The sequence below is a fragment of the Hemibagrus wyckioides genome, linkage group LG20 (genome assembly GCF_019097595.1).
Source record: "Hemibagrus wyckioides isolate EC202008001 linkage group LG20, SWU_Hwy_1.0, whole genome shotgun sequence".
Lineage (NCBI taxonomy): Eukaryota > Metazoa > Chordata > Actinopteri > Siluriformes > Bagridae > Hemibagrus > Hemibagrus wyckioides.
Window position 1 is genome coordinate 15,917,013 of NC_080729.1, and position 27,694 is coordinate 15,944,706.

General features: G+C 39.4%; 1 protein-coding gene across 1 annotated transcript; it reads right to left on the minus strand.

Annotated features, from left to right (window-relative positions):
• Positions 1–768: 768 nt before the first annotated feature.
• Positions 769–27,323, minus strand: onecut3b (one cut homeobox 3b). Its single transcript, XM_058418006.1, has 2 exons — positions 25,908–27,323; positions 769–7,750 (listed from the first exon to the last, which is right to left on the minus strand). The coding sequence occupies exons 1-2, from the start codon at positions 26,953–26,955 to the stop codon at positions 7,458–7,460; spliced, it is 1,341 nt and encodes a 446-aa protein (XP_058273989.1). The 5' UTR covers positions 26,956–27,323; the 3' UTR covers positions 769–7,457.
• Positions 27,324–27,694: the final 371 nt, after the last annotated feature.

A 27,694-nucleotide genomic window follows, 5' to 3' on the forward strand; every position in this document is an offset into this window, starting at 1 on the left:
TTCTCCTCTAGTTTCTGAAGAAAAAAAACATACATAGTTTATACACTAACCAGGCATAACATTATGACCACCTGCTGTTCGTCCCACTTTTGCTGCCAAAACAGCCCTGACCCGTCATGCACTGTGTATTCTGACACCTTTCTATCAGAACCAGCATTAACTTCTTCAGCAGTTTGAGCAGCAGTAGCTCATCTGTTGTATCTGACCACACGGGCCAGCCTTCGCTTCCCACGTGCCTCAGTGAGCCTTGACCGCCCGTGACCCTGTCACCGGATCACCACTGTTCCTTCCTTGGACCACTTTTGATAGATACTGACCACTGCAGACCGGGAACACCCCACAAGAGCTGCAGTTTTGGAGATGCTCTGATCCAGTCGTCTAGCCATCACAATTTGGCCCTTGTCAAACTCGCTCAAATCCTTACACTTGTCCATTTTTCCTGCTTCTATCACATCAACTTTGAGGACAAAATGTTCACTTGCTGTCTAATATATCCCACCCACTAACAGGTGCCATGATGAGGAGATCATCAGTGTTATTCACTTCACCTCTCAGTGCTCTTAATGTTATGCCTGGTCGGTGTAGAACATATTATATTCGATGTTCATTCGCAATAATGTATTAAGTTACACTAACATAAAGAATAATTAAAAATTCATGTCAGATTATAGGACTAGAAGCACTTGACAGCCTACACCTTTAGTTTCTGATTCCTGTGTTGAGAAAGTGAGAGTCAAAGAAAGCTTCTTTTGTTTTCCAATTGCTTCTTTATTTAATTAACCAAAAACACACAATCGATTTATGTATCAATACTAGTCGTTTTAGTTCGTTTATGTTCTGTAACAGTTATTACTCAGTTTTTGCCTTCTTTAAAGGACACAACACATGAACATAAGGAACTGTACAGGCCCTCTGTAACGATGAGATCAAGACAGAGAGAACAGATCTGAGGAAATGACAGAGCTCTGTGTGTTGTACGTGTCAGAGAGTCATCACTGGGTCGTATGCAATGAATGAAGTGATGGATGAAGAGTTAGGTCAGTTTAGATTGTCAGTCCTACAATCTTTGGTTCCCACAGGCACTCTCGTAGTGCAGAGATCATCACGTGTGCAAAGATCATGTGTCTGACCGTCTTACTTGTCTCATCATTCTCTCTACCAGTCTCTCTCTCTCTTTTCACTTGTTTAATCTAGAAATTTAAAATGCAAATTCTAGTGATGTACCTATTAGGACTCTAAAACCATGGTTTAAATTGTGTGAGTGTGTGGTCTGAGCTCCAGTTCCAGATCCGAGTCTTAATTCCTTGCCTACAGTGCCACCTAGTGTGAGAAACAGAGAGAAACCTGATAGGGTGGATGAGCATCGGTGCATGTAGCATAGGCACTTCTTTGAAAAATAAAGCTGATCTTTTGTCCTATATGGAAACAGCGTGACGGCTATGAGCGAGTTCCTGTGATAATACACTGTGCTGTGATTGTTCCTCCAGGCATTTAATCCCAATACCCTGAGTGAGAGGTGATGTCGAGGAATACCATGCATGGATGGATGGATGGATGGATGGAGGAAGAAAGGAATGATGGACCGATGTAGGGTGTGAGCATGAGAGAGAGAGAGAGAAAAGGATGTGGGGGGTGTTTGCATAGCTCTCTGTGCAAAAATGATTTTTCACTCCTCTTTCTCTTCTCCAGACACTACACACTTTATAGCACACTTGTGGAAAAATGACACTGAAATCTAACTTTTATGTGTCTTTGTAGGATTACAGTACCCTTACAGAAAAATCGCAAACATTTCTCATGTGATTATAATAACAGATGATGAAATGTGGAAAAAAGAAAAGACATTCACACGGGATGTAGAAAGCATCTGAAATCAAAGGTGGAATTTGGAAATAAATATACTGGGTGTAAAGATCCCAAATAAATCGATTGTATAACAATTATGTGGAAATAAATGACATAAACTGGGAAAATGCATATTAATCACATGTGAAAAATCACATGTAGACACAAAAAAAAGGTTTACAAAAAAAAGCATGTGTAAAATTCAGGTGAAAATAAATGAATCGTTAATTAATGGTAAGAAATAAAATGAATGGTAAGGGGGGGGAAAAATCAATTGTGTAAAAACTCAGATGAACATAAATGAATTGTCTAAAAATGGAAAGAAACTGTGGAAAAGTCACAAATGAATCATCAAGAGAAAAACCAAACCAAACGTGGTGTGAAGTTCATGTAACTTTCCTCTAAGGGTACATTTCATTAGATGACCAGAATTTACAAAGCTCTAATGTTCTACCTCTGAGGATGTGGTTACATTTATTCAGTGCATTAAAACGTTAAAGGGCTGAATTTGGTCGTGTTATTCATCTACCAAAGATGTTTGTGTGAATCAGATCAATATGGACCCACCATTTCATTTCCAGACGAGAGTATATAATCCTGTTGGACTGGGAAAGTGGGAGGCCTTCATGAAGATCGGTGTGAAGGGAAATGTCATGGCGAGAGCGGCGTGTTAATGACTCGTGTTTATTAAAGGTCTCGGACTAAGATTGCTGATCAGTGGTAGTCGCACTCACAGAAATAAAAGGAAACCTTTAAGAAATGAATAATGTGGACAGACCCAATATGTGTGAATCAGAGGCTACAGAGGTGATTCGGACCAGTCCCTAAAAACCGAATGTTGTGATTTTTATTGGATTTAAAGGTCAGTGTTTGGAGGAGAACTCTGTCATCTCTCTGAGGATCTCTTTCACCCGGTCTTTAAATCTCAGCCGCTGGACAGCGACTTTACCTTTTCTTTTCCGAGCATTCTTTCTTCTAATTTCTTTCTTTCTTTCTTTCTTTTTGGTTCCTGTCTTTCTCTCTCCTCCTCATTGGAAATTGATTGTCTTCTACCATCACAAAGACACTTGTTTTCTGATTGATTTTCGGGGACCAGAGGAGGGAGAGAAACATGGCCACTGGGGGGCTTCGAAAAAACGCCCTCCAACGCTCCACTCCGACTCAAGAAGATGACAACGGCTGGAAGGAGGGGGCCGGCCGCCTGGCACACGGACTATGGGGGTCAATAGACAACAGAGTAAATCATAAAAGCAGAAACGCAGTGTGAGGAAAGAAAATAAGACAGATAGCTGGGCGACCGAGACCCTCCATAGCTTATCAATTCATATATACAGTTTAAATGCAACGTAAGGAAGGAGAGGCGGAGGAGAGGAGAGAATACAACGCATGCGTTTCAACAAGAGAAGGGGGGGGGAAGCAAAGCAACAACAAAAATGCACAAGAAATAAAAAACTCAGATGGCCTTTGAATCCATTTGGACGGACACCTATCCCACCCCGGTTGATGTGACTTCATTCCTCCCCCTCTCCTTGGCCAAGACGGACAAATAATCCTGCGGTTTTTCTACACACTTAGTTTAATATCCATGCATAAAAGAATGGTCTGCATCTCCCTAACAACAGAGCTGCTGTTTCTGGATTTCTTTCTTTTTTTTTTCTTTTTTTTTTCTTTCTTTCTTTCTTTCTTTCTTTTTTTTTTTTTTTTTTAAATATCAGAATCACTGGAACAACACACAAGTAACATTATCTAAACAGAAATGCAATTGCGTATATGAATTCAAAAACAACCCCCTCCCGCCCAAAATAAATAAATAAATAAATAAATAACTTAATCAGATTTGCTTATAACATTTCAGTGATGGTTTTGCTCCATGAAACATTTCACGCTTCAGCCTACGCTCCCTTCTTCCCCGTATCCCTAAAACCTACAACTTTTTTTTTTGTTTGTTTGTTTGTTTTTCTATTTTTGGTATCATTTAAAATGTATTCATTTTGTCCAGGCTCTATCTGACATGACAAAAAAAGGTAACTCTGCAACACATTTTTTTTTTTTACAGGTCTAACATTCAGGAAGTCTTGCCTTCAACTTAAATTAAAGAAGATTTAAAAAAAAAATAATAATAATAAATAAATAAATAAATAAATAAATAAATAAATAAATAATAGGTGGAAGTTTAGGGAGCATGCTACTGGTATAAAAACCCAAATCAACAATGGCAAAGCGAGAGAAATAAACGAGATTACAGAACAGTATAAAGCTTCAAGTCACAATATTTCCAAAACTATTATTTAAGCAATATTCATCATCTTTAGGTATCAGTAACTATCCTTGTTATTGTTTCATTACATAGCCTTTACATTAAAGCTTTTGAGGTATATCAGAATTTTCATTGTCAACACATGCCTGCCAGGTTGTACCACCAGCCGAAGGACACGTGATTGGCGGAGGAGAATTAATCGGTAATCGGATGGGATTTGGCCAGATGTTTATGATTGTGATTTTTTTTTTTTTTTAATAATAATAAATAAAAGGCATGTGATTAAGTTGATCACAGCACCACCAGCACACATATACACACTCCCGGAATACTGTAAGACACACAAAAATAGCTCTGTTGGGAGTGTGTGTGTGTGTGTGTGTGTGTGCTCCGTTGGTGCCTTTAGGAGCAAAATCACACTGCACACTTAGCAAATCGCTCCTCGGTGATCCAAACACTTTTTTGGATGGAAAGAAGAGGAAAAAAAGCACCCTTTTTAAATAAATACATACATACATACATACATACACATACATACATATGTCAATAAATAAATAAATAAATTATGAAATAAATACAGCAAAAAAGAAAATGTTTTCTACTAAAACAAAGTGCTTCTTTATCAGAATGGAAAGTGAGGCCTCTAATAGGACACAAGAATTATGCTATGTGTGTGTGTCTGTGTATGTGTGTGTGTGTGTGTGTGTGTGTGTGTCCAGAGCAATCCCACCCGTGGTTGAAGGAAAAAGGCACTCAACGTATACTGCATAGGAGCCACCTCCTTCACCGTGGCATAATGCAGTCTGACTGCTCTGTGTGTGTGTGTGTGTGTGTGTGTGTGTGTGTGTGTAAGAAAGAGAGTGAGAGAAAGAGACTCTGTGCTATTGTAATAAGAAGGAAAAATTGTTTGTCGCTACATTAATATTATGTAGTTGTGTGTGTGTGTGTAAGAGAGTGAGAGATTCTGTTTGTGTGCTATTGTAATACCAAGGAAAAGCTGTTTGTCGCTACATTGATATTATGTAGTTGTGTGTGTGTGTGTGTGTGTGTGTGTGTGTGTGTGTGTGGAATGACATGGAGAAATGGAGTACGGCAATAATGAGTGTGGTTTGGTAGAACTGGCAGGCTGAAATATCTTTGGTATCAGTGGCTGTGTCCCATGTGCCACTATTATTCTGTGAGGTAGCCGCACTGGTTCTCACTACAAACGATGTGTGTATGTTCAGATTTTTTTTTTTTCACATTTTGACTTTGAAACAACATTGTTTAAGAACCTTGCTTTAAAAAAAGAAAAGAAAAGAAAAAGAAGAAGAAGAAGAAGAAGAAGAAAAACAGAAAACCTCTGAACCTCTCTGGCTCTATAGCTGGCTCTAGACTTGGTCACTAATCACTGATCACTTGATTTTGTGTGTGTGTGTGTGTGTGTGTGAACTTTTCTGTTCGATGCTACAAATATAACTTTGGCCTTTTCATACAATACATTCACACTCTAATTTTAAAAATGAAATTTCAGGTATGTTGATGATAGCCACTTGCGAACTCAATATATAATCCAGAATCCAGCCTGATGGCGTGCAGGTTTCCTTCTGCGGCCATGATCACGACTGTTACAGATCTGATCTCAGAGAGGTTGAAGTTCAGAGGTCGCTCCAGTTTCAGGAGTCCGGTTTTTTTTTTTTCCACAAACTTTGTCCTGTTCCGGTTTACACAACAACCCTTTTTTTTCTGTCTCTGATTTCGGCAGTTTGTCTTTCTCAGAGTTTGTTTGTTCCGCAACTTCGTTAACAAGGTGCTTCTTCACTTGTAGTTTATGCACAACAGAGCACAAAGAGTTACATTTAATAGAAACTTTGTGTCTATGGTACTAAATACCCGCATCATTATTATAGAGGAAAAGAGAGGAGGAGGAGGAGGAGGAGGAGGAGGAAGAAGAAGACGGGTAGGGTGAAAAGGAGGTTAGGGAGTGGGATGGGGATAGGGGGAAAAGGAAGAAGGAAGGAAGAAAGAAGAAGAGAAGATATTTACATTTCATATTTTTGGTATGGTTTTAACCTTGTGACGTAATTTCAACACATTTTCATGTTGAGAATGAGCGGCTTTGCATGATTTGTCGGTTCCTCTGTTACTTTAGAGACTGGAGGGAGGGACGAGAGGGGTTTTTTTTTGGGGCGGGGAGACAGAGCGGCTCGGAGCCACGCCATCCTCCGTGATTATCATTAAGGCATCTGTCATTGGCACTCAATCATACAGTGACATTTTACCTTCACGTTTGGCCACTAGACACTGCCTTCCTCCATGCACAGGAGGAAGCAAGCAGCAGCTGAACTCTACCCTACTCCCTCTGATTCATGATTGTTTCTTCTTTTTTTATCTTTGGTAAATCAAAGAGGAAAAAAAAAATCCTTTGGATACAAATATCAAAACTCATGCAAACAAAAAAAGGAGATTATTTGGCATTTGGGCGTTGTGAAACTTTGGTTGGCCCCCATAAAACTGGTGAGACTATCAGACTGCAGGAGCTGGAAAAGAAAACTCGAAGGTGAATGTTGGCTGTTGTCCAGGAGGTGGCGCCGTTGCTCTGTGCATGTGGACCGCTCTGTCCGGCCCCTTGGCGTGAAAAAAAATGATTCTGTAGGCGCCGGCTCAGAGGACTGATTGATTCTTTCCCCATCCCTTTTGTCGTTGTGCTGAAGCAAGAGCACGGCGCCACGCTGGCAGTGAACAAAACCGAGACGCGATCGAGAAAATCGGGACAGGAAACGTGGCCAGAGAATTTAGACGAGTGGCGCGTCTGAGGCATGATTGTAACGCGCAAAACTCCATTTTCGTGTAAATTCTCGCAGCCAGTCCCCACGACTCTGATTATCAAAGATCAAATTTGTACCAAAAAAAAAAAATGAATATGATTAAAGATTTCGAGCAGGACAACTGATTGATCACACTATAGAACTATAGGGGCACGCGCCAGGACACTTATTGCCATCTCTCCCTTATTTGTTACTACCTAGTCAAGAGACAAAAACAAATCCTGGTTCACCTGGTGCAACTCTAAAAAATGAAGGGAACTGAGGAGAACTGAAGGCTTAAGGCTTAAATATCAAGCCTCCCCTCAGACCAGGCCTTAGGCCTTCTTGGGCAAATGACATGAAAACGAGAAATGTCATTGAAATAAAACTTCCATTCATTGCATCCTAAAGTGAATTTCAGAATGTAAAATAAAAACACACAGGCTAAAAGACAGTGCCCGCCGACACTTCTATCACCGATCACGGGCGTCTGGTGTCCAACAACCAGGGCATCCAGTATCAGCCATGCCCAGCCAAGCAGGTTTCAGTGTATGAGTTTGGATGGACGTTCAAGCCTTGGAGAAGGTGGTGGCTGAGGTGCCAGGCTGCCCAGGGCTGGTGCTGGGTTCTTCGTGCCAGCGGTCCACACAGCGACGGCGGGCATTCATGAAGAAGTTGCTCACGGTTGAGAGCTCCAGTCCGAGCTGTTGCGAAATGGTGAGCTGCATCTCTTTGCTGGGCCGCTTGTTCTCCTTGAAGATGGCAATGAGCGTGCGCCGCTGCAGGTCGGTGAAGACCAGCCGCTGTTTCTTTGGCGCCAGGTTGCGGTCTTTGTGCTGCTCCTGCTCCTTCCTTTTGCAGGCTAACACACAGAACAAGAGAGTCACAGACACACTGAATAGAAATACCAATAAAGCCACAAATCAAAATATAGATTGCTGTGTGGTCATGTGCATAGAGCTGATGAGGAACGAGAAATGAAATAGAAACCATGCTGCAGTGTGAAGGCAGGTGGAATCAGAGGTGAATTTGACAAAGTAGCCTTTTAAAACATTTCAAGCAAATCTATATACATACTCTCAGGGATAAAAGTAGCAACCTGCACTTTTCCTTGTTGCTGAGGTGGTGTTATCAAGGTCCATCCTTTGTTCCTTTATTATGTATCTTTATACCAGGACCTTAAGGACCAATGGCCTTTATAGCTACACCATCTGAATCTTTTCAGGTGAAAGATACATGCAAAAGAATTAAACCAGGAAGTGTACAGATTGGTACCTGTTTTTCTAAGAAACCTACATTGACTAGGGGTTTGAACCAGACTTAAGATTTAATATCACAACAATATTTGACTGTTGCTTGGAAATGTCTTCGGATTTTTAAGTATTTCAAATATTTTTTGTGATTTTATTGTTGTTTGTTTGGGGGTGGGGGAGACAACCGTCCTCGCACACACACACTCTCTCTCTATATATAGTAAATATTAATATTCATAGCTGAACATTAACTATATATACATAAAGATTATGGGTTTTTCGGCTAAATTTGTTGATGGGACCTAATAGGTTTCGGCCTACCTAAATCCTTTGTGAACCTTATGTGATGTAATATATGTGATATCATTTTTCCTTTAAAAATCAATTTCAAGAAGCACCCTACAGTACAGTAAAGACAATTTTGGTTAGCTAACATCTGTCAAAATACACCTTACTAATCAAAAATATATTGATTACTGCTAAAATAATAATAATAATAATAATAATAATGGTCCACATCATTCTCAAATCATGATCATCTCAGTGACATCACAACCTGAGCTCATACATCACACTTTCACACCTTCTATTTTTTTTATTCAGGCAAAACTGAGAACATATTTTATTCTCTTTTTTTTCTTTATAAATATACAGCCATCCAAATGTTTTTAAATCCCGTTTTTGAGTTCAGCAGTCCTTTAATGTTCGATTTTTTCCGTCGGAGGTGATTGCCTGAAGCATGGAGAGTAAAATGTAAATGTGTATCTGTGTGTGTGCGAACAGGTTTAATAGGAAGCTGTCATCCTCAGGGACTTATATCAGAGAACCCTCGAGCAAAATCCACTATCCTACTCCAAGCTGTTTGGACTCATTCAGAGGAATTACATTCATATGTAAGCTAGTGCTTCCTTTTAGCCTTGCCGACTCTACAGATGAGACCGACAATATGGCAACAGGACTCTTTATAAACCAGGAGTAATGTGTGGAAGATGGCAATAAACTGTGATCATTTGCTTTAACGGCGCTGTTATTCGTCTATACCGCCAAATTATTTTATACAGGTTTTATAAGGTGGCAATTAAAGGTACAAATGCAACATTTAATTCGCTTGCTTTTTATTTGTGTTTTATGTGCTTACTCGGCGCGTGGCTTTGCATGCATTATTATTTTTTTTTAAAATGCGCATGCATAGTACTGACAGGATCTTCTCGTTTTTTCGGTGTATACTATCATCTCTTTCTCGAAAGCATCCATCACCCTCAGCCGTGCACGCTCTCTTCCTCTCTTCTCCCTTTCTCTTTCTCTTCCTGTCTGTCTGTCTCTCTGTCTGTCTAGCGCTCTCTTGCTTCTTCTCTTTCAGCGCGCGTGCGTGTGTGTGTGTGTGTTGCGGCGAGGGTTCCCCCAGTGAGATTGTGCTGAGAGTGGAAAAGCCAGGCCCTAGCGCTGTATGTCTAATTACAGAGAGCCATGAGCCGATCGATCTCTCCTACACAGTCAAATCAGTTTACTGCTGCCATCTAAAGCAACAGCACACTCATCCATCATTTTCATATACCACTGCACATCACATTCGCACACGCGCGCGCGCACACACAAACACATACACACACAAGAATGCATAGTTAAACCACTTGCGTTACATGCACAGAAAAAAATTCATTAGTGATTAAAACACTACATCAAGCAAAAACACTACATCAAGATGTTATGCTCGTGCGTCTACATAAGGGTATTTGTCTTCTTGGATGTAGGATGTATAATTCTGCAGCATGCTTGAAGGGCACATCAAATTGCAAACAGCATTTATTTGCATCCACACATACACGCGCTACCTCAGCTACCTTCATCACGCGCATACATATTTAATAAACATTTACTGTTTGTTTTTTTTTTTGTTTTTTTGCAAACTTACAGAGCTACAAAACCGACCCAAATGTATATCAAATGAACGACCTATTTTTCTGTCTGTTCTTTTTGCTATCGAGCGCGAGACTAGCACCTTCTCGCTCGTTCCCACGTTCTGCCTCTTGATGTCAGTCGTTCCGGTGCGGTTCTCGCGCCTCACCGTGAGCGGGCGCGCGCTGGGCTCGGGGGGATCAATACGGGTCGATCGCGCGGGAAGGGGGCCCTGATTGCTGGACCACGTGCGCAGGAGAAAACGGGGGAAAATCGATCATTGCAGCTTTTAGGGCCACAGCCGCGCGCAGACTGAAAGAAGCAAAGACGCGCATTTCTGCCTCGCGCATTAAAACTAGAGCTATAGCCGTGAATTCCATAAAGGAAAAAAATCCATCCAGCGTGTTCAAAACACTGAGGACACATACCGCCGTAATCGGCAACTCGAGTCCACATACAGATGTGCAGGCTTTCACTTCATATAGTCTTTCATTTCATTTTCCTTTTTTGCTTTTTTTTCTTTTCCTAAAAGATCTCCACGAGACCGTTTCATGGCTGAGTGTAGAATAAAGACCGATATGGATGTAGGCTATGATGTGCAGGCTGATGCAAAATAACAGGCGTACCTGTCAATAAAATTCTCCCCGTAGTCCAATTTCACGCATAACCTAGTCTATTCTCCAGAGTCACACAGCTTTAAACGGGTGCGTTGCAGTTCCCTGCTTAATGTACACAATGCATAATTACCGCAAACGCTCTGCAGTGCTATACGGTGCATTCAGAACCACCAAACTACCGCACACTGTCTTGCAAAATAGTAAATGGACGTGTAGAGTGGACTGACTGTCCCATATTGACAGCACACCTGTGGTGCCTCTGTTCAAATGGACGCAGATGATCACTACAGTTGTAGATTTAACACAGCACGCGTTAATTCAACACTATGCAGTTAGTTATAAAAAATTATAACCTGTCCAATTGCTTTCTACAAACTCAGTCTCCAGCACCGTGATTAAAAAAAAACAGACAGCGTGTTGCTATTGTATTTTAATATTTATTTACAGATTATTGTGCAATTAAACTCTACGTTATTATTTAAATAATAATAATAATAATAGTAGTAATAAATCAGTCATCATATAGCAGTGTTTACCCTTTCCGTGATTTTTTTTCTACAGCCTTCTAGGCCTAAATGCTGAAACCTGATTTCGATATCAGCCGTATTTAAAAGCTCTCATTTGTTTCCTCGTATTTGTTAAATAAACACTGGAAATCACGCAGGCCATAATATATTACAGCCTAGTTGTTTTAATGGCTAGGGGCCGAATAAAGGTAGTCTGTATTTGGAAAAGAATTATTTTTAAAAGCTTTTAAAACGTTGAGTCCTAGAAACATTAGCAGTAAATTGTTTTACAAGTCCGTGATAAAGAATTTCTCTAGAGATGCATGCAGACGTTTAACAATGCAGTTCAATTTGCATGACGTCATTCCCTCCCTCCCTCCCTCCCTCCCTCTCTCTCTCTCTCTCTCTCTCTACATATATATATATATATATATATACTTCTAAAGGTTCCTAAGATAGATGCTTTATTTTTGTCAGATGGTATTAAAACAAAGAAACAATGCCAAATGTCCTATGTGTCTTTAAAATCAGTGATAGAGAAGGCCTATGAAATATACACTGCACTGTGCTATATATATATATTTATATATATATATATATATATATATATATATATATATATATATATATATATATATATATATAATTCAGTTTATTTATGCATTCAACATATTTCATCTATTCAGGAAGAAATTAGCTGGTGAAACTCATGTTCTCATGTTCTCTTCTGTGAGGTGTGAGATTGACCTAACTGCAAAACTGCATTATGGGTACTCAGGTACGTCATTCGGACCCACAATGCACTCTATACACTACAATGCATTGTGGGATTCCAGGTGTGAACCGGATAAACTTCACTACGTTTTCAGAAACGATAAAACGTCCTAACTAGTGCAGTAAATAGTGAATATTGTGTGATTTCAGTGTGTTTATGTTCCGTGTGGATAGTTTATCTTTTATCAAAGCTGGCAGCGGAGTAACGGATTTAATCTGAGCTGAGCTAAATAAACAATCATAAGAAATTAAATAAACAATCAGAATCAAATGATTGATAATCAATAAGGGGGCGGGGCCCCGAATGAGAGTTTATTTACTGCTCCAGGCGTGAACCGAGCATTAGTTTCAATATCTGTAGGCTATTCTTATGCAACAGAGAGTGTAAGAATGTTCTGGATTTCTATGCAGTGGTAGGTATGGATATGTGGCCCACGCACAAATCCGTTCCGGTCGACGGTTCGAGTTTTCTTATGGAGCGATAGTCCGTTAATATCGATTAAGCTGCGCTTTAAGACCATTTCATGGGGCATTTCTTTAATTCAGTCTTCACCCACCCGAGGCCATGCCAAGCTTTCTCTGGCTCCGACTCTACTGACTCAATACTCTATAATGTAATGAGCGAGTGTTGGCACTAATATACTGATAATTTAATACATAATGTCTGTTTTCCTTAACCAGTCATTTACTTTCAGGCGTTTTCCACACTACAAACAAATTTGCTTATTTGTCTTCCCTAAGGCGCAGTCCATTTTTCGATAAATAAATGGACGTTTACCATAGCCTTCAGGTTTACCTATGAGCAGGAGATTTAAAATGAAAAATAAATGTGTGTGTGTGTGTGTGTGTGAGGGGACTACTTGCTCTAACGGATGAAAATTTAATTCATGACAATACAACAACTTCAATAATAATAATAATAATAATAATAATAATAATAATAATAATAACGTCGTTGTTGCTGTTTTATATAAAGATTGTAACTGTAACTACATTTTATAATTAAAACAAAATTGCATTTATGTGGATCCTTTACTATATCTTTGCCGGAGAATAAATAATTTAATTATCATTTTAATGCCAAATCTGACAAATCAATCACAGAAACAGATTTGCTGAAATTACATCTCTATGATATTGAATTATATTCACATGAAAAGCGAATTCACTTGAGAAGGGAATATAATAATATAAATTAGACGGTTTTGTTGGCATCTATGTGTGTGTGTGTGTGTGTGTGTATGTGTGTGTGTGTGTGTGTGTGTGTGTGAGAGAGAGAGAAAAGCCCAGAATACTTTCCGGAGACATTCACAAATGAAAGCCTACTTTGTTCTTTGCCTGTTTGCAAACTACATTTTAATTGCCCGAGACTGTTTAGTTTCGTAATCCAGTGGTAATCACACTTATTGGTATGTTATCACTAAGATGGATGGAGTTCTCTATGGTTGTGGCCGAAAGCAATATTTTATTCTGTTCCCTTGAATACTGTGCTGTACTTTTAGGCTATTTGATTGCTGTAATAGCATTTTTTCGTGTATTGAACTTTAGAAGGTAAACACAGATAGCTCTTTTCCCTGCCAACAGTTCAAACGATATGCTCTGACCAGAGCTAGACTAATTCGGTGTTGTGTGAGTATTACTGTCATAACTTGGCACTTATGAGAGTCTTGGACATTGCACTGGGCAATAAAAGATTAAGATATTAGCACTTAAAAAAATTATACAATGTTATAAAATTCAATTTTCCTGGATGTTACATGTTCATATACATAACAGTAAAAAATATATATATATATATATTTTTTTTTTTTTTTTTTTTTAATTATATCAAATATTAAATAAAAATAAATACTACAGACGGTCGAATAAAGGGCCAGTTTATATTGTATGCATTTTTTTCAAATTCCCTTTATTTGTATGCTCATATATTTATTTTTTATTTTTTGTTTGCGTGAAATGTGTTTATTTATTTATTTATTTATTTATTTATTTATTTATTTATTTACAACGATCTAATTCTTTCTAGACGGTGCGTCTCGAGTCAAATTCTTAACTGCATTTGTACAAATGGTTATGGCCAGATGTCAACATCTGTCTTTTTAAAGACTTCAGTGGAGGCTTGTGAAATAGAACGAAATTCATCTATACTTTCCCTCATTAGTTCAAATGTGTAGGAATTTGGATGAGAGGTCAAGAAGCGCGAATTAAATTTCGCTTTTATTTATTTATTTTTTTATTTTTTTATTTATTTATTTATTTGAAATAGTACACTAATTGTTCTCTAGATGAATTATTTTCTAGTGCATTTAATGCACCCTGAAGCCACACGCCTACTATATACTATACCCGGTCGCAGGCTGGTCATTAGACTATAGAATCATTTCACCTACATGGAAATCATAAGGGTCAAAAACTGAGAAAGTAAATAGGGATGAAGTTTATTTTTTTAATTATTATATAAAATAGGCGAATACATCACTAGAGGCCGTAAATTCTCGGATTTTTTTTATTTTATTTTATTTTACTCTGTATAGTACATTTGACCTAAAAAAAAAAGTGCATGTATCCTACATTTTAAAGCTTTAGTTTTGTTTTATGCAACTAAAATACAAATATTCTAAATAATTTGTATTCTAGAGGGCTGTGCATACTTTATAGGCCTTCTCTATCACTGAAGAAGCCCATTTTATGCAGACACTTAGGACGTTGTTTCTTTATTTTAATACTGACGAAAATAAATATTATCTTAGGAACCTTTAGGAGTGTTTTATATATATATATATATATATATATATATATATATATATATATATATATAGATATATAGATAGATAGATAGATAGATAGATAGATAGATAGATAGATAGATAGATAGAGAGAGAGAGAGAGAGAGAGAGAGAGAGAAAATGACGTCAAACTAAAATACATATTATTCTGTAATAGCCCTATCTATTTTTATATTTTAGATAAATGTGTTATTTCTTAAGTATCTTGTACATAGCTAAATGTATCTATTTCACTTTTAAATATTTATCAATATCAACTAAATATTATCTAAAATGTGATTACAGTCCATTTGTGTACCTTACATCCAAATTTCCAGCTGAAAGACTGCGTATTAAAGGTACAGAGTTTGAGTGGTTGTGTGTGTTTATGGTGTATTCACTGACAGTGCCCTCAGTGTGTTTTTTTTTAATGCTGTACCAAGTCAACCAACACCGAACAGCAGTTTATGGGCTGTGTTTGCAGATAAGTGAGTAGTAGCCTGTGTAGTTCTCGGTTTGGGACACATCCTGAGTGTTGGTTTGAGAGAGAGAGCCGAGGCCGCGATCAATAACTAACCGCAGCATGCAGCTATAAGCGCTCGGCTGAGAATCGATACCCAGGACCGATCTTTTGTTTTTTGGGGTGCGGTGAAAAGAAGCTATCCAGAGAGTTAACTGCAGTGTAACTTCAATAATAAATGTAAAAAAAAATTGGTTCAATTGCAGAGTAGTAGTAATAGTAAGCTACACAAAGTTTGTTGGGAAATAGAGCAGAGGGGTTTATTTCCCAACACTTTTCACAGGTCAGTTTACTGATAAAACTTACACTATGCTCTGTGTTTTGTCTTTCATTTATGTAAAAGCGTGTACACCCCAACATGTGTCACGTGCTTTTTTTCTTATTTATATTTCACCGAAAGTGCAGCCGTGATGATGGAGGCTGGAGAAATTTGAATGAGATTCTTCATGGCCAAGCACTGCATCCTCTTTATGGGTGATTTAAGCGTTAAGTCAATTTTGTCCATCAATACATTGACAAGATCCTCTCAGATACAACACCAGGCAGAAATAAAGCCATTTCCATTCGATTCTCACATTTCCATCAAAAGATGAATTTTGCCCCGTGTCATCTCCATAACCCGCACAAAACTGGACACAGAATAAGAGCGGTGGAATAATAGTAAGAGAAACTGATGATTTCACCAAACTGAAATATTACAAACGTGTGCATATTTTACATTACAGCAGTTTAAAACCATTGGCTTTTATATACAAGCTATTATCACAATCAATATTAGTGAAAACACTTATTTCACAAAAGGTTAAAAGGAATTACAGCAATTTTTGGATTTTTTTAAACAGCAAATCTTTTGGATTTCTTTTTCTTTATTCATTTGGTTAAAATGTAATATTTTTTTTGTAATATTAAACGATTGTTGATATTAAAGGTTTAATTGTTATGTTAAAATGAAAAAATAATAGTTTTTCATGATTATTATATGTAAGAACATTTAAACAATGTTGTTGTCTCTGTGATTTCTTAAGCTTGCGTAAAATGTCGCTCTTGTTTATTCACAAATAAATAAATAAATAAATAAATAAAAAGCTTTTTTTTTTTTTTTTTTTTTAAAGGATTTTTTTCTGTATGGTATAAATGACGCATATCATGTGCAACCCGAAATAAATAAATTAAAAAAGTGCAGCTCTCTAGTTAAGAGGGAATAGATGAGTAGTGTTCTAGAAAATCAGGGAGGGAAAAATAAAAACAACTTAACACTACGTTTTGAAGCTGTGGCTAATATTTTCAAGCATATTTTATTTATTAGGTAATACGGGGCTGTGATCAACTCGTCGTCTATGAGTTGAAAGTGTTTAGGAAGAATAAAACACAGCGCCATGAAAACAGCCAGACCGCCGGAACATGAAGGAATAATAATAATAATAATAATAATAATAATAATAATAATAATAATAATAATAATGTTCGATTTACAAATTCAAGCAGGAACGCGTGCGCACACACACACACACATACAAAACAATGAAATCACTATATATACCATTAAAAAATGTAATGAACACACTGCTATATTAAGGTTGTTGTGCTATCACTCATATAGCAGATTATGTAACTCTTTATTAACTTTTATTGCAGGTTTGGATTGCCTACAAAATTCTCAGGCCTCCTACATGATAGTGACACCTTTTTCATTTGTATAAATAAAACAGAAAGCAAGGGAAGCTAAAGAGTAGCATTTAAAGAGCTAAATTCATTAACACTAATGCTACAATGAAATTGGTAATGATGAGGCTCATCTGAAGGAAATGTCTAAAACCACAACATATGCACTGATTTAATCCTTTTATTTCCTGCTTTTCTGGTTAAAACTGCCTGATAGAAGCAAATACACTATACAGTTCTCCTTTTCTGTAATATGATCAACTTCCACATTTCCTCAGTCCACAGTTCAATGCAGCTGAGATGTATGGCATGGCACCTGTTAGGCGTATCTAAGGAGACTGGCCTCATCTTAACATCTCCACACTAATTGGATAAGAGACAGTGTGGGAACATTACACAGTAAGTTTGGCCTTTAGAGAGTGGTGTAATAGAAACCAAGCATTCCTATATTTCAGGTCAGGGGCAGTTCCTCTGTGTGCACACCGTTTCCTAACTGCTCACCAAAATCAATTGCTCAGTGGACAAACATCTGACGAGCCAGATCTATCGCGAGCAGCTCAATTAAATGCCATTCATAGACAGATGGATTGATCTGGAAGCCGAGAAGTGAAAGATCTATAACAGATCTTATATTAATCCCACATTATACTGTTAGAGCCCTTTACCACCATCTCTGTGGAACAGGCTGTGATGCTAGCTTTAAATTCGCTCTTAGACTTAGGTGTGAATATCTGAATATTCCCTGTACTTTACATAGCATTTGCTTTGTTTTTCATTTCTGTGTGTCATTAAATCCTATTTGCTCGGTTATTACTAGGTTATTACACCTAAGTCAATAAATCAATGAGTTTATGTGTATTCATTAAAGTCAAAGTAAGGGATTTAATTCATCAAGTCATTTTTGTTGAACTTATATATGTTGGTCATTTCATATTTACTCTTTAAGTACTGATACATCAATAATCAAAGGTCAGTATATGTTTCAGCGCTTCGAATGTACACTTAAGCGCCATAATATAAATATAAATGATAGAAATTAATGAATAAAAAGGAAGTCTCTAATTATTTAATGTCCAAAATATGTGATATGTACTTACACTTTAAAAGTACACTGCATTCACTTACCTAGGTCAAATAAATACACTACAGGTCCAAGACATATACCAGTCCAGTGGGTCCAGTAGGCCACAATCCTTTTGAAGACGTGCGCTGAAATGATTGCACATTCATCCTAGTCGTGTAGACTGAAGCGTGTGAGAGAGTAATTAATGTGTGTGTGCTAATGTATAAGCTGAACCAGGCTATAAGCTTGAATTGAAGTATTATATAATGCTTTCAGCGTATGAATATAATAGATAGATAGATAGATAGATAGATAGATAGATAGATAGATAGATAGATAGATAGATAGATAGATAGATAGATAGATAGATAGATAGATAGATAGATAGATAGATAGATAGAAGTTGCAATAAATGTACTTTCATACATTTGGCCAATGGTTCTGCTTATAAGCACATTATTTATCAATTATCATTATGAGAGTGAGGAATCCTTGGTCCTTACAATCCTTGTTTTCCCTCTATTAGTTCTTATTGGGTTTCTTTTCCATATTCATGCGCTCCCATTAGTTTAGCAAATAAACGCAAATAGAGAAAGTTTGTTGTTGTTAAATCCCTTATTGTATAGTTAAGGTGTTCGTTGTAATAACTAATAATTACATTATGTGATTCCTGAGAACACACAGAGGCTCTGTATTGAGGAAAATAAAGGACTACACATGTAATAAAGGCTCAGTGAGTGTAAGTGTATTTCATATTGTTTATGTCTTAGCAAACACATTTATACTTGACTGTTCAATGATTAATGGAAGCCTTTATTATATTTACCACGATGTCTGTGGCTGAACGTATTCAGCTGGGGGAATGTTTTCTGCCGTCTTTCAAATAGAATCTGTTCTTTTGTCTGTGTGTGTGTGTGTGTGTGTGTGTGTGCAGAAACCAAAAATCTGTTGGTGGGAAAGTATTGTGAGCAAAGACCCCTGCTTGACTGGTTGCTGCTGCTGGCTGTTCCTTGTGTGTGTGTGTGTGTGTGTGTGTGTGTCTGTGTCTGTGTCTGTGTGTATGTCTCTGCTTGGCTAGCTGCTGCTGGTGGGAGCCCCAGAGATGGAGGGAGAGAGAGAGCAGGGGAAAGGAAATCAATACAGATTCAGAGTCAGAGATTCAAGTCAGATAAGCCTTAACAATATATAGCACAGGCACACTCTATAACCCAATCACATACACACTCATAAACACACACACATAACGTACACATGCCCACACACGCACTCTCACAATGCAACATTGCAACACACTTAGACACGCATGCATGCACACTCATACACACACACACACACTGCCTCCCATGAGTGCTCCTGTCTTGCTATCAGACACACAGTACACACCAGGACATACAGTAAACCCGTGTGCACATCACAAGCGTGCATCCATATGCATTCGATATGCAAACGCACACACCCTCTGACCCTGAACACAATACATGCCTCTCTCCAACCTTCAAATATCAAATGATTACAACCTTGGATGGCACTGTACTGTATTTGCTGACGAATACAAAATGATAATGAGCGGAGCATGTAAATGAGCAAGTGCTCTTTCTGAGGCTATTCACATCGTCCACACACACACACACCCCCAACCACACCCTCTAAATACTCCTACGATTCAAGAGTGCTTGGCCCGGATTCTCCGTTTTTGACCTGTCCTGCCATATATCTCCAGCAACGTTAATGTTGTCTCTAAACATTCACCGCACGTTCCACTTTGCTTACCGAGAACTGACTTGGTTACAGCAGCCACAACCCTCGCCTCCCTCCCCGCCTTCCCCTCACGCTTATCAATTATTAACGCCTGAATCGATCATTTCAGCAGCTCGCCTCGATCTGCTGCTTTTCACAAAGTCAAATCTCTCCCACCCTCAATCAATCGCAGTGCCCCGCCGTCTGCTTTTATCTCGCCGAGCACACATTTCTTCGCGTACGATTCGACGTTTTGGGGAGTTTGAAGCATATTTACATTCATTTCCACAGTTTGGAGGAGATGAGAGGAGATACCAAACAGATTTTTTTTTTTTTTCAAATTCTTTTGAACTGAAAGAAGCAGAAGCCGTGTGTGTGTGTTCGTCTGTGTGTGTGTGTGTGTGTGTGTGTAAGTGTCTTTGTATCTTATTCTGGCTCCTGACATGAAGCTATTTTAAAACTAGACCAATAGGGACCGGCTCTTTTTGTGTTTAATGCATTTCTACTTATAAACACAGACATCTGGATATAAGTTGCACAAATGGAAGGTGTCTATTTCTATTTACGTCTTTTAGATGATGAGGTTTTTTGTTTTTTTGTTTTTTTGCTATTATGAGTACTTAAATGCTCTCAGACCAGACTGACATTTTCCGAATAGTTTAACTGTTGTTAGGGAATAATTTGTAGTAATTACTGAATGATATACTTTAGGTGTAGATGAGAGAATATTGCTTTGGGAATTTAAGTTTGGTTCAATGAGCAAGCACAAGTTCAGAAACAGAGCTTTGGATAAATAGAATAAAAACAAAGAAATGTATGTGCATGGATTCATTTCCGTAATCTTGTAACATTGATGTTATATACGGTATGCAAATGCTTCTGTTGCATATTTGCAGATTTCCAAACCTCTAATACACCTGATGTGGCATTAATGCCCATTAAAATATGCTTCATGTGTGTTTTGTGTAATCATGCAGTGGATCAAATGGACAGATTCTGAGAAAAATGAAGCCTAAATGCTAGACATTGATCAGAGAGCGTATATATTCGCTCATGTCTGGAACAGCTCACACATTAAAATGCATGCATTATTAAATCTCTCTCTCTCTCACACACACACACACACACATATTTATACACACACCAGTTAGGATGAGCATGAAAATTCAAACACACTTCATCAAAGTGGACATTTTGTTTGTCACTGCCTAGACCTCTCATCAGGATCATAATATCAGTCGTTGAATTATTATTATTATTATTGTTATTATTGTTATTATTATTATATTTCTGCATTACTCCATCAACAGATCTTATTCAGTACTACTGTGGCAGTGGTAATAGATGGCAGGCCATTTTTTTGTGATGTGCTGCAGAGAGAGAAGCGAGAGAGAGGAGAAAGGGGGGATGGGAAGCTATGTTATTGATCTCTCATACGTGCAAAGCCAGGCAAACATATGAGAATGACAAAGCCGCAGGAGCAGTACGAGCTTAAATGGCGCTATGTGGCCGGGCAGAACTGGAGCGGCGGTTTCTGTGATTCTGTCACTGCCAGCGATTCTCAGCAACTGCTGACTTTCACTTTTGGATTCAACTTACATTTAATTATGATATTTCCTGAGACGAGCAATTTGATGTATTTGCTTCACTAAAGCTGTTACCTTGCTGTTTGTTATTCATGGAGAAAAGGCACAGATATTGCATGTTAAATTGGATTGACTTTAAATCATCCCCAGGCTGCATAACGAGACAGTACACTATGTGATGAAATTATATTACAAATTCATATGTCTGCATACAGATCCACAATCAAACCCTGACGCATACAGGGCACGCTGAGACAAAGGTGATTGTTTTCTTCTTACATTGTGTGCATGTCAGGATTGCATATAGTTACCTACATATATCTTATTACATCCAATTATACTGGGATTTGGTTATCATACAGAGCGCTCTGGTGAGTCGGACTGGCCGCTTATTGATTATGTAAGGCTTTAAGTATTAACATCACCTTGTTCTCGGTCCAAATGACTCAAATCCTACCCTTTGTTTCGCATTATATACTCTGATCTACAGCAAAATTGTTTGTAAAACAAAAGGTACTGCCGAGGCTGTCTTAATTAAATCCTACACACCACTTGATGTTGGCCTGCATTGGGAAGGCCTTGTTATGAGAGTATGGAGAGCTCTTGTAATATCTCTCTGAGCTTATTCTACAGAAATGCTGGACTTCACCCAAGAATTTTTCTACAAAGCCAATTTGGTTTTTTTTTCTTCTGCAGTTTTCGACATTGACTTCTGAAAAGAAGAGCTACCGCATACAATAATGCTAACATCACTTATAATGAATAAGGCTAATAGGGGCCTGTTAGAACGTGAGATTAAGCTGAATGGTTGGTAGTACTGCTCACACATTGAGAGCTTGGACTCAAACATGCTTTACTTACTAACTAGGACTAGATGAATTCATTTAGCGACTGGCAATTTTATTCAAAATATAATCAGATCGATCAGGTTTAGCTAACGTAAATACAACACAAGCAGGAGTTTGCTACAGCGATTGTTATATAAACCTGGTACAAGATTAACTTCGTGCTCTGAAGAGTAAGGTTTGATATCATTCAATACTTTAGACCAAATCAATCTTATAGATACTATTGGAAAGTGAAGCGTCCTAACAACAGGTTCATAGCGACTTCTTAACTTGTTCTCGTCTAGATGATTGAACCCTGTCGTCTTCTGTCATCTTCGTGACCTTGAAGCCACAGAGTGATAACAACACTATAATCAACCCACTGAGATCCCGCATGGGGTCTTCACAAACAGGCTTTTACTATTTCACACCATCACACTTCGGCCTGTTCAGACTTGTGGCCTAGAGAGCATGCAGGCAGGGATAATTCTAGTAGAAGTGTCTTAGATTCAGCAGGAAGTCAGATGTCTGACTTGGCGCACTCTTGATTTGTTCTACACAGGTGTATCTTTGTATCCATAACCGAGAGATCAGTTCAGTACCATGTTTCATTAAAAGAAAAGAGATCAGATCCAATAACGTCCATCATGAAAGAGCATCAGATCCACAAAACTGTAACTAATTTCTCTCTCTCTCTTTTTTTTTTTTTTACTTTCATTGCAATACTTTAGCAATTATTTCTCCCTAGGTCTTAAAACATCTGTTATTTCTGTTAATGAATAATTTAATCATTATGGATGAGAGGGAGAGAAAGAGAGAGAGTGTCTTGACTGTGCTGAGAAGCAATTAATCACGGCTATCCATTAGGCATTCAAACGCGCCCAGATTGGACGTGTGTCCACGTGCAGGTCACTAATGCTGCCCTCCCTAACCGCGAGACCCTGTCTCAAGGGTCCAGGAACGGGCAATCCATACCGCCTCCACAAGCCTAAGAGAAAGAGATTCCAATCTTGTATCGATTGGGATCATAATAAATTTGATATTATAACCCTAACTCTATAGAGTGAAGTATTTCACCACAGAATGCACTGTAGATTAATAACTCTGAGTTGATTTCAATAGAGAATGTCAGATGAATATGCATCTGTGGATGGGATAGTGGGTTGTTGAACAGATGGGGTTTCGTCTCCATCGGCTGTGGAGGCATGCATTTTTAAAGCTATTACATCCCTTTCCTGCCTACTTATGCTATTTTGTAGTCACACTGGCACTGAAAAATGTGACCTCTGAAAAATAGATATAATTTGGAGTGCTTTTTGAATTACTTTTGTTGCATCAGACATTGATTCGAATGCTTATATTTGCTCATTTACATTGTTTCGCTTGCTTTAACTGTCCAGCAGTAGCAGAATTCATTGTTTGACCGATAAATGGATGTAGAGATGTCTAAGCGGTCATTGAATTTCCCATAGCCCTATTGGAAAGCAATATTTCTGTATGGTTTCATGGCACAGCATCTCTATCAACCTTTCGTTTTGGGATTTACTTCTTACAAAACTACATTCATGACTTTATCATATTAACCCATATTGATTACTACTTACAAAAGCTTCCCAACCCTATATGTGAAATATCTACACACCGAATTAAAAGGGTACTGAACTGTCTTTCGTACTTGTACCATTAGTACTTTTTTTCTTCTTAAAAATAGAAATGGACCTGGGGAAAAGGTCTGAGTGTGTATAATTCCCCATATAATTCTCTGGAGTGATATGACACTGGCTATAAACTGCAAAAAAATGAGTATTACTGTAGTTGTATTGTATTTTAATATTTATATTTCAGCATAATGGCTTCCTTTACTAAAGAATGGCTAAAATCCAAATGGCAACCGCTGCGCAGTGAAATCCAAATGCCAGCATTTGTCATAAAATACATAAATGAGCGTGTCACGGTTTAATAGGAAAGCGTTAAAACCATAGCGAGCTAAATTAGATCCGAGGAGCAGCAGTGCGGTTATATCTGCGCTTCCAGTTCTCAATCGAGTATTGATTTGTGCGCTCCATTTAAAGGGACGCGGCTCTGATCGGCTGGAGGTCACACTGGATCCCAACGTGAGGCGAACACTCAAAAGGCCTGAGGTGGGCTGTTTATTTTCTCCCTATAGGATGCACTAATATCGGCAGAATATTTGGGGTTAGGAGACCAAAACGAAAAAGAGAGAAATTAATAAACTGGAGGTCAGCTGGAGGGTCACATGTCCTGCGCATATTCATCCTTTACCAACAAAAAAAGAAAATTAAAAAGCAGAAAGGACCAAAGGACGCAAAATGATGCCTACTCTGCTTATTTTTTGCATTAAAAAAAAAAACAAGAAAAGAAGAAGGAGCTTACTTCTTAAGGCGGGTTAACAGATTAAAACTGTGGGATTGTATCATATTATATTAGTGTTATAAGCGCTACAGAGGACAATGGACACAACTAAATGCTCAAAGAGAGCAGAGAAAAACAAAAGAGCTTATAATTTATAGTCTTAAGTAATTAAACACTACAATCTGACAGCCAGATAGTGACTGTTGTAATTATAACGATGGAGTAATAGCTATATTTTAAATCACTCTCTTTTTGGGAAAGCACTCTCAGGCAGTGGCTCAGGGCCGATTAATGAAGTGAAGGAGTTTACTGTACACAAGACCTCACGAGGGTTCGTTTCCGGTTGACTGGAAGGGGGGTGCATGCGGGTTAACATGGCCGAAAACACAAAAAGTGACCTTTTGCAGGAAAGCCCACTGAGAGAGAGAGAGAGAGAGAGAGAGAGAGAGAGAGAGAGAGAGAGAGAGAGAGAATATCCCCCATCTGTTGTGGGAGAGAGCGGTCTGTACACACTCATCAAGCCGCTGACAGGAAATCGTTTCTTAAATGTCTGATGGCCATCCAGTTTAGCACTCATTCAGAGCCTCTCTTTTTCTGTGTTAAATCTTTAAAAAGCGCGAATAGGCCTCAGTCATGTGCAACTGCTTAATTACACACTCAGCAAAATCTTCAGCACTGAATTAACACCTGAGTGTTAAATTAACTCAAACGGTTGCATAGAATTCTGATAGTCCGTATTGTGTGTGTCCAGCTGAAGTGGACACTCAGTAGGCCTGCATGTTCATTCACCACTGGGAATTTTACAATGTGCGTGGTCTGCCTATTTTTTAATAGGTTTTTTTGTTTGTTTTGGTTCTTGGCGTCTTTAAAAGTGTTGGTTTATTTAATCAGCATTTAGCAAGTGAAAGCTTTAGCAAGTAAACACACCTGAGCTCACTGTATCATATTGTCGGCCTTTTAAAAAGCATAAATACATGAAAAATATGATAGAAATCCTGAATAGTTTGCACACTTGTATTTCCACAATTATTAGATTCTTTGGAAAATTCTATCCTAAATAATGTGTTTTCTTTTAAACGCTTGTCTCTCTGAAGGATTAGAGTGTAAACATAACATACTCGCCCTGAATTCACTGGACGAAAATAAGGATGAAAATAAGATAAGCAGTGACATGGTGAGCAGATATGTAGTGTTGCCAGATTTGGGTGTTTTTAGCTAAATTGAAAAGCTTCTGGATTGAATAAAAGGTATTCTAATTCTTGGGAAATTTACATTTGACATGTCATGTAGAGAATTTGAAGGAGATCCAATCTGGCAACGCTGCAGATATTACTCTGATATAATGGCATGCTATCATGACATTATTTCTGTCACATTCGGCGTTGTAACAATGTGGTCATTAAACAATTGCAAAACTTACAAACGTGAGCGCGCACTCACCGGCCAACCTGAGCGCGGACATCCTCTGAAACTCGGGCTCTTGTAACCACTTCCACATCCTCCGGAAGGTCTCGCGACCGGACTTCAGCTTACTCCAGGGCTTCGGGTTGCGCAGCAGGTCCGACAGGGTGCCCTGCGAGCGGCACAAGATCCTCTGCGCGAAAATGGCCTGCGGGATGCTGTAGCGCTTCAGCTCGGCCGTGATGCGCTGAGCCACTTCTTTCGTGTTGATCTCCTCCACTTGGCCCGAGCCACCACCGTTCCCGCCAACGCCATGCCCGCCTGCAGCCGCGTGCCTCTCGCGTTCGCCCAACATGGATCCGTTGGCCTGCGAGTGCAAGTGTCCGTGGGGGTGCATGCCGTTCAGGTTGGAGATCATGCCGTGTCCGTGGCCCCCCAGGCTGCGGGCTATGTGCTCCTCGCTGCGCGAGAGCATCGCCGCATGGGAGTCGAAGCCGCCGGAGAGCATCTTGTCGTTGGCGAGGTGCGCGCTCGGCCCGTACGCGGACAGAGCCTGCTGAGAGTTGTGCAGAGATCCGAGCCCGTTGGACAGCGGCGACAAGGGCGGCGCTATAGCGGACATGTCTTTAGGATAGTGTCCGTACAGGTTGCTGACGGAGGCCAGGCCGCGGTCATCTCGCATGAGCGTGAAGCTTCCACTCACGTTGCCCGTGGCGAGGCGCTGGTGCGCGGCGTGATGGTGCGCGTGCGGGTGCGGGTGGTGAAACTTGTCCGACACGGTCGAGATCGGGGGCAGATGCTGGAGCGGGGTGAGGGTCGTATAAGTGTTGGACAGGCTCATGCCTGACTCACACATACTCATCGCTGGGTGCAGGTGGCCCGATAGTGCTGGTTCTGGCCGGTACTCGCCGGCAGTGCCCTCCAGAATAGAAGCCATGCTGGAGACCATCGCTGAGCGCCCGTGCGACACCAGGTTCCGGTGGGACGCTGATGATGACGGTCTTCCGTGCGACGCGTTCATCAATTCTCCCGCTTGCGAGTGCGAGACGCCATGCATGTTGCCGATGTTCTCCATTGTAAGTTCCATATTGAAGAAACACTGTCTTTCTGCCTCCCTCCCTCCCTCTCTACCTCTCTCTTTCCCTTTCTTGCTCTGTCACTCGCTCTCCGCACAGCGCGCTCTCTCCACAAACCTCCCACAGAAGCAGATTTCTTCTTTTGTTTTCTTCTTCTACTACTACTTCTTCTTTTCAGGAAAACGATTTCAAAACCAATCCATCGATTTCGGAGCGTCGACGATCAGTCAGTCGAGCATGATGCTGTAAACACTCGCTCTCCTTCTTCGCCGCCTTCACGCTTTCAGCAGGGTCACTGTGTGTGCCTATGAGTCTGTGCGTCTGTGTGTGTATGCGCGCGCGTGTGTGTGTAGAGTGGACGATGTAAGCGTGCGGCTCATTCACTGTGCAACAGCGCTTCTACCGAGAGACTGGAGCTGGGCGCAGTGTACGCGTCCGAGCGCGAGCGCGCGCTCCCGTGTGTAAATCTCGCGGTCACGCGCACGCTGTCTGTGGTCCTGAAGTCGCGCCTTTTCCACCAATCCAGTGAACGATTGCATTATTTGTGTGTACGCGTTCTGCACCAGCATCTGGTGAATTTTCTCACTTTCTGTTTTAAAGTATTGTCAAGCTCAATAAATTTTGTCTAAATATCACATGTTTTGCATAAATATATGAACTTGGCATTCTTTCCATATCAATTTCGGAAATGTAAGTATTTTGCCCAAATGCACATACATATAAATATAAATATGAAAGACAGCAAAATCT

What these genes read in the sequence shown, in the direction of transcription:
- onecut3b (XM_058418006.1), bottom strand. Translation starts at nt 26,955, where the DNA reads ATGGAACTTACAATGGAGAACATCGGCAACATGCATGGCGTCTCGCAC. An exon ending in GTCCGCGCTCAGGTTGGCCG is followed by an intron (nt 7,751 to 25,907) that starts GTGAGTGCGCGC and finishes TCTGTGTGTTAG; the next exon opens with CCTGCAAAAGGAAGGAGCAG.